Source organism: Colias philodice, chromosome 7, assembly GCF_061535455.1.
Source record: "Colias philodice isolate Cphi_HAF_F1 chromosome 7, ilColPhil1 Martin Lab GWU primary, whole genome shotgun sequence".
NCBI classification, from domain to species: Eukaryota; Metazoa; Arthropoda; class Insecta; order Lepidoptera; family Pieridae; genus Colias; species Colias philodice.
This window is the reverse complement of record NC_143092.1, coordinates 11,263,530-11,272,004: the sequence shown is the minus strand read 5'-3', so window position 1 is coordinate 11,272,004 and position 8,475 is coordinate 11,263,530. Positions and strand designations below refer to the sequence as shown.

General features: G+C 38.8%; 1 protein-coding gene and 1 long non-coding RNA gene across 2 annotated transcripts in view; one reads left to right on the top strand and one right to left on the bottom strand.

Annotated features, from left to right (window-relative positions):
- The first annotated feature begins 376 nt into the window (after positions 1 to 376).
- Positions 377 to 1,084, top strand: LOC149487382 (uncharacterized). The gene is made up of 2 exons (XR_016315854.1): positions 377 to 604; positions 900 to 1,084. It is a non-coding gene; the product is annotated as an uncharacterized LOC149487382 (long non-coding RNA).
- A 1,813-nt stretch (positions 1,085 to 2,897) lies between these two features.
- The window catches only part of LOC149487381 (rho GTPase-activating protein 4-like), a 54,176-nt gene continuing 48,598 nt past the window's right edge, over positions 2,898 to 8,475 (bottom strand). Inside the window, exons 10-14 of the mRNA XM_089697372.1 lie at positions 6,698 to 6,882; positions 6,279 to 6,327; positions 6,141 to 6,168; positions 3,660 to 3,739; positions 2,898 to 3,282 (exon numbers count right to left, since the gene is read on the bottom strand). Coding sequence (XP_089553498.1) covers positions 2,898 to 3,282; positions 3,660 to 3,739; positions 6,141 to 6,168; positions 6,279 to 6,327; positions 6,698 to 6,882 — 727 coding nt within the window. The remainder of the gene's footprint in view (positions 3,283 to 3,659; positions 3,740 to 6,140; positions 6,169 to 6,278; positions 6,328 to 6,697; positions 6,883 to 8,475) is intronic.

Here is an 8,475-nt window from a genome sequence, read left to right as displayed (position 1 = left end):
GTACATTATTTTGATAAAACTCGTAGGGTTCAGCCTGCGTTTGCAATGTAAGCGGAAAAAATGTAATTATTTGGTTACGACATCACATTAGAAACCTCAAAAATAACAGTACTTCTCCACTATTTAATGGATTTTATTATACATATAAACTTTCCTCTTGAATCTCTCTATCTATTAAAAAAACCGCATCAAAATCCGTTGCGTAGTTTCAAAGATTTAAGCTTACAAAGGGACATAGGGACAGAGAAAGCGACTTTGTTTTATACTACTAATTAGTGATGGTCAACTGACAGCTGGAAGGCCAACCGTCGGACAATCTGTAGGCTCTATGTTGGAATGGTTGCCATGTCGGTTCCAATATGGTTGGCACCACAGAACAGTAAAGTAGATAGAAGTGTGATGTGGGCGTGGCCCACGTGTCAATAATAAGTTTAGATCACCTAACTTGCTCTCAGTTTTGCGCAGAAAAATATTCGAGTCGGTTGTCAGCTGTCAAACCTTTTTTCCATATTTATTCATTAATTAGGACGTGTTGTTCGGTATTAGAGTGCAAAAATGATAGCAGACGAAATAATATCAGCAATGGAGGCATTTCATACCATCGGTAAGTCTTATTTTTATTTATTTTACATATAATATTTTATGTTATAACTTCTCTTGTAATTTGTCAAAATTGTATCTAGACAAAATGAACCTTAATACGTAAGAAATTAGTACTATTATAGATTGAACAGCAATCAAGACTTTCTGGAATATTATTGCAATAAACAAACGAATGTCGCTTTAGTGATGCTTGTGGCGCATATCGATAGTATCGATACTTTAGAAAAGACAAACATTATTAATATTAAATTTTATTTTATTTTTCCTTAGCTTTCATTTGTCCAATTTATTTATAGATTTCCCAAAGAGGCTAATTTAAAAGAGAAATGGATAAATGCAACGTGACGAGTTAACTGGATGCCGAACAGCACTAAGCGGTCTAACAAAGGCCACCGATACAGCAAACCTACGGCAGTTCCAAGATTTAAAATAATGCATATTTTCTGTTTGTATTTTGTAAATATAGATTAATACTATTCTATTCCGTTTTTTATTTAATAATAATAATAATATAAAAAGACGAATTTAGTAGTAATAAACATACTCCAAAATGTGACACATTATACTATACTCATATAATAGAAAGAAAAAAAAATACACAAAAAATATTTATTTGTGAATTATCGATAACAAGGCTGACATCCCTCAGGGCATAGCATTAGATAAATATCAAGTTAATGTCATCAATGTTGAGTGACACAAATTTTAACCTTATCTCTATGTGTTGAGGTTCAAAGTTATATCTATCGAAAACTAACGCCCTCTGTTGTGGAGTAGCTGAATGGTTTCGAATTTGGAATTTCTGTGCAATGAGAAACAAAACAGCTTATATACCTAGGGATGTTATACTAAAATAAACCGTAACATGGTGCGTTAGGGTACATATTGAAATGCTGAATTTATAACCTAAGTCAGTTTCTACTCAAATTAAGCTGTCCAATCAAAGGCATAGATTACTTGTAGTGTACTGTATAACTATCGGTTTAAATGTGTGGGTTTGGCGACACTGGTTTTCATAGTAATTATGACATTATAGCACTTCTATTTGTTTTTAATGTTCTGTGGTTGGCACCAACCAAATCGGAGCGTCTGTAGATAAACGAAGAGAATTGCTTTTTGACAGCTCGACGGGTGATACCAGAAGAGATGTACAAACGATTATCGATTGTAATACTATTTCAATTATAAATTCAAAATATTATCATAAATCGAATCAGGTACGTAAATAATAATTACAACGTAAACATACTAATAAGATAATATGTAATAATAAGACCACATATCTATGCATTTTATGTTAAAACTAAACTAAATTAATATTTTATTGTTTATTGGTTTCTCTCTTACAATTTGGTTGTCTTTATGTTTAAATTATATAACATAATAGAAGAGTTTTTCTGTATAGGATACATTTTACAGAGTATTTATATCGATTATTATAATCTATCGACCCATCATTGAATAATTCTGTGTAGACATTACTAAGTGGGCGGGGCATGTCCATGAAGTACAATAATTATTTGTATGACATTTTAACATACACAATACAATCCTTCATAGGCGTGAAGCTGTCAAAAAGCAAATAATATAATGGACAGAGTATAGTTACTAGATAATAACCACAGTCATAACTAGATAGATTAGCTTTATCATCCAACACTTTTTTCTTCATCTTTAATACCTACTGTCAAACATATTTTTACGTTTATTGAAGCTCATAGGAAGTAAATAAAAGGCAATATTTCGTAATACTGTTTATTGTACGCGGATACAGTTACAGACGAATAGAGCGGCGCCGGTGCGCGGCGACGCGTACAAAAATATTTAAAATACTATAAATACCCTACTATAAAATACAATACGAGAATACAAAAACTTCGGACGACGGCTCGCCGTCCGCGTCGTCTCAGTCAAAAGCGCTTACAAAAATATACACAATCAAATCGTCAATATTGTACGTACGATTACAATAAATGCAGAATAAAATAATCTCAAAACGGCAACTCTCGGGCGGCGAGCCGGGCCCGCTCGCGCCCCGACCGCCATACATACCATCATACCGCCGTACAATAATTTATCGAGGCGATTTCAAAAAGAACCTACAATAGTGAAAACGAAGGTTCACGCGAAAGATTCGTCAAATCTGTCGATACATTGCAAAGTGCGAATCTCCTCGGAATATATTTTAAAATGAAAAGATCAAAATCTACAACGATCATGGACGACACCGTCGCAACTCTAACGTAGCACTCGATAGCATCCGACGCGGGTCGGAGCGGGCGGGGCGCGGCCGGCTAGGGCGCCGCGTCGGGCGCGGGCGAGGGCGCGGGCGAGGGCGCGGGGGCGACGGGCGGCGCGGGGCGCGGGTGCGCGGGGTGCGGCGTGGGGCGCCGCAGCAGCGCCGGCTTGGCCGCCAGCGCCGGCTTCAGCGAGCCGCCCGTCAGCGTCAGCTCCGCGAACTTGGCCGCCACGCGCAGCGTGTTGCGCGCCGGCACCGGGCTGCCGTCGGGCGCGGGGGCGCCGGCGGGCGGGGCGCCGGCCGGGGCGCCGGGCGCGGGGGCGCCGGGCGGCGGGCCCGCGGGCCGCTTCTTGAGCGTGTCGCGGTTGTGCAGGAAGGTGTCGGCGGGGTCGCGCGCTGGCAGGTCCAGCACCAGGTCGGGCGTGCTCTCCGCCAGCCGGCTGTGACACGAAAAAATCAAAAAGAATAAGTGAAGCGTAATAATATTATAATTCACTACATTAGTATTATAGTACACCTCATTTATAAGACGAGTTAGACGAGGAGGGAATAGAAGTAGAAAGTGTAATAAATAATGTTTAATCGGAACTTTCGACCGGGTGAACCGATTTTGACATTTTTTCTTTTTTAATCGGAAAGTCGGGACCTCCCTTTAAAAGAATGACTGCTACCTTCCGAATAGTCGAGAATAAACGGTAGCGTCTATACGTGGAAAATGATAAAAAATTAAATTCTCGAGAAGACTTACATGAGAACATATTATTTAGATTTAGTAATTTTAGAATATGTCTCGGTTATGTTATGTAAAGTAGGTTACCTGCCGGCGTCGTGCGCGGGGTGCGAGCTGTGCGCCGGCGGGCCCGCGGCGCGGCGCGCGGCGGCCGCTGCGGCGCCGCTCTGCGCAACCAACCACATGTACACACTCAACCCTTGCCTTCCACAGGCTTATTATATTATGTTCGACGATATATTGCGTTTTATTTTCCTTTATCCGATTTGATTCGGAATAGAATATACCTACCTTTGATTTTTAATTAATATATACAGGGTGTCCCACTGTTGGTATACTAAGCTCAAAATAGGCTATAGTTTTGCATACGCTGAGTACGTAAAAAATACCTTAAAAAATTCCAGACGCATTTTTTTTTCAAATAGATGAAATCTTAAAACTCTATGTGTATACCCATAACAAGCAACCCGCCCAGCTTTGCCACCAGCACGTGGGCTATCGTTTAAGATTATGTTTTCATAGACAAAATGCTCACATTAGAGAAGCGTTATATGCCGGCTGCGCGAAGCCAGAGAAGAAAACATGGATTTTCAGGAAAAATTTAGCTAAAAATTTTTGACGTAATTTTGTTGTTTAAGTATTTTTTTCATGATCAGTGTATGCAAACCTATAAGTCCCTTCGCGCTTAGTATACCAATAGTGTGACACCCTGTATAATGCAATATAAATAAATAAATTTTATTCAGAGACGTGTTAATACGAGTTCTTAGGTGAGATGTTTGCGGTGAAACGATGGAAAGTCCTAGATTCGATTCCTAATATAAATCCTAAAATTATGTTTGTTGGTTTGCGTTTCTTTTACGTAATTCGATGATATACATATAAGTGTGAGGCTAGAGAGTGAAATATTAAAAATGTATGACCACGCTATCGAAGTATTGCCAGGTAGTCGCCAGTAAAACCACAAGCGATGAAAGAAATCTGTGGAAGTCTAACTTTACTTACTCACTTTCATCAAATCAAACGTTTTATCTTTACTAATATTATAAAGAGGAAAGGTTTGTATGTATGGTTTTCACGCATAAACTACTGGACCGATTTTGATGAAATTTGACACGGATAATCTTTAGACCCTGAGAAAGAATATAGGCTACCTTTTATTGCGAAATATGTACCACGGGCGAAGCCGGGGCGGACCGCTAGTTTATTATATACAAAAATACTAAAAAAGGTATCCATCCATCCAACCTCATACCTCTAGTGAGGTAAGATTGAGATATATTTTTGTAAATAATATAAATTATTCATCGCAAAATTATTAGTCCACCATACAACAATGCATCTACAATTTAACCACCCGTTTCAAAACAAAGTCATGCATTACACATCATGAAACCAAGTGAGTGAGGATTGTCTGATATATTATCTCCCGCCAATGCGTAGTGCCTGATGCAACCTGATGATGATCGGGTCGCGTGACTTTTGAATATTAAATAAATAAGTAACAAAGCAGCACACACATCGACGGTAGAATAGTAGTTGCTATATAACGAAGGAATTCCCTCTGAATTAGTACGTCGTCCTTTACGGAGCGACTTCCCGGTGCCGCTGTAACTTATTTTCCGACATGTGTGCGAATTTGGTAGCTTTTATTGCAATTTTTGTTTTAATATAATTAATTTATCAGATTTAAAATGGCAATTATCGCCTCAAACTCATTGATTTCAATCTTCCGGTCGATTTTGGAGTCTTCAGATACGTCATGAATAAAAATATGTAAAACTGTCTATATCGGAAAATAAGTAAAAAAAAGCGGTCAACCCCCCCGCGCCCCACACCCAGAGCCAGCGTAGCAAATAAAATCAAACAAGCGTCTACGGTAGAACAGTTTATTGGCAACAAGTACACAGAGCCGCCCGCCGCATGCACACTGCACACTGCACACTGCACACTGCACACTGCACACTGCACACTGCACACTGCACACTGCACACTGCACACTGCACACTGCACACTGCACACTGCACACTGCACACTGCACACTGCACACTGCACACTGCACACTGCACACTGCACACTGCACACTGCACACTGCACACTGCACACTGCACACTGCACACTGCACACTGCACACTGCACACTGCACACTGCACACTGCACACTGCACACGGGCGGTGGACTTCACCATCCAATTCAATGCAAAACATAGGTATTTATAAAGCATACATAAGTCGATACGAGCCACATTTCCCCGAGGTGTCGGCGGCTGTGCCGTATTACAATAAGATAGAACAATAATATATTAAGCGTAACTCAAAAATGGCACCGTACAATATCGTCAGTATATCGCATGCACGAATAAAATTTTAATTTTTTAATTAACAAATTACAATTATTAAAAATGCTAAAATTTGTGTTAAGTGTAACGAAAGTGCGATTATTCAATTCTAACGTCGTTAACGAACATTATTAATTTACAAAAATATAATTTACTTATATAATATAGAAGTGTGTACAATACTAATCAATGTGTGTGTATATCGTGTTCGTGTGTGCGATCGGCGATACCTGTGTGTGCGTCTCGTCGCCGGAACATCTGCGAACCAATCGTTATTTCATATCAATATTTGTATCACTATTTATAATAGTCATATTAATACTCGAAAATCGTATTAAGTTCTAATTTCATAAAAACGATAGATTTACCTGTGATTCTCTCTCCATTCGGGCTCGCCTTCATCGCTCAGTTCCAATTCTGAAAATGCAATTTTAAGTGATTATTATTAAGGTACTCCTAAAGAGCTAATTCACTGTGTGTAATTCACTGCTTAATTTCATGCCGCGTAAAGTAACTACCTCATTCATTACTTTAGGTACCTAAATTTTTTTTCTTTAATTTAAACATATAGGGGAAGTATCACGTTTGACAACTTTTAAATAGTGAATTGCCAAAATAATATGCGTCACACGCCATATGCCCCACTGGGGATTACATGTGATATATTATAATTATTACGTAAATAATTAGGCATCTTAGATTAGCGTGTGCGCACGCGTGCGCGTATTTACGTGTGCGTGTGTACACACACACCACGCTGCCTGCTGTGTGTGTGTGCGGCACGTACCGGTGTCGTCGTCGTCGCCGTAGAGCGAGGCGTCGTCCCGTGCGAGCGGGTGCGCGGCGTCCTCCCCCGCGCCCCCGGCGCCCCCCGCGCCCCCCGCACTCCCGGCGCCCCCCGCCCCGCCCCCCGCGCCCTCCGCCGGCGCCCCGCCCTCGCCCGCCGCCGACGCGCCGTCCACCTCGCTCTCGCTGGAATGTACCGCACCATACTATTGCTTATTTGTTGATTTATGACAATCTTCTTATACATAAAAATGAATCGCAAAATGTGTTGGTAAGCGCATAACTCGAGAACGGCTGAACCGATTTCGATAATTCTTTTTTTATTATATTCCTTGAAGTACGAGGATGGTTGTTATGTAGAGAAAACGTAAACATGTACCACGGGGGAAGCCGGGGCGGACCGCTAGTACAGAATAAAAATATTTAATATAATGTTACACTGAAAGTTATAAAATTTTAACGAAAAGACGCGAATTTTTATCAGTCTTTTTCGAATCAATATTCTTATATTCCTTCTCAAAATAAATTAGATCTCAATCCTAGTAAAAAACAAACCCTACGTTTCAACTATCGAATAAAAAATCTAGATCTTGGAACTAACCTTGACGTAAAAGATTTAGTAGTGATACATGACACGAAACTCATCTACACATCTATACATATATGTAATAAAATCTGGACTTTCTGGAATATTATTGCAATAAACAAAAGAATGTTGGTTTAGTGATGGATATGCGCGCCGCCATATCGACAGTATCGATACTTTAGAAAAGACAAACATAATTATTTGTCCAATTTATTTATAGATTTCCCAAAGAGGCATAGTTTACTTGTGTGTACTATTTAGCTATCGGTTTAAATGTGTGGGTTTGGCGACAGTGGTTTTCATAGTACTAATAGGCTATTTGACAAGGTTTTGAAAACTGTCTCAAATTATTAAGATACGTTTATAGAGCACACAAAACACATGTTTCTTAATTTTTTGTAGTTATTCTTATATATATTATATCATTATATATATCATTGAGAAAATGGAAAATAAAAACATGATATTCAAATACGCCGCCAAAACACAATTTTGAAGAATATGGCGTCTCGCGACCATGGTGACGTCACAGCGGCGTAAACATCAACTTGCTCCTAGTACTTATTGTTCGTTTTTGTTTTAATTATAGTATAATTAAGTTAATCTGTTTAAAAACCAGAAAATGAGTTCTTATAGGTGGTGTGTAGTTCCTGGATGCAGAAATACAACTATTAAAACCCCTGACAAACTATTTATATGTGCTCCAAAAGATATAAAAATGCGTAGAAAGTGGTTGCAGTTAGCTCGCAGAAATCCAAGTGATATTAGATAATATATCAATTAAAACAGTTATATTTTTTTGTGAAGACCACTTCGATGTAAGTATGGTGTTGAATACCTAGTAGGCAGTTTATTTTATTTGCAATACATAGTATAAATCGTCTCATTACTTACCTGCTTGAGGTAAGATAATGATATATATAAATTGATGATGACGTGTTTGTATTGATATTGAAAATAATCAATACAAACACGTCAATCCTATAAACTGGATGGCTGAAATAAAAAACAAAGGACTTAATCTAAAAAATGTATAATTCATAATTATTGTGCTATTGTGATTCATGTTTGTAGGTACAATTAACTAAAAAGGTAATGAATGACGATTGAAATATTAACTTACGTAGCTGTTTTCACATTTCTCAATTGAGGAGCGTAAAAATCTTGGTTGTTTTTAAAGAACATGCCAACCA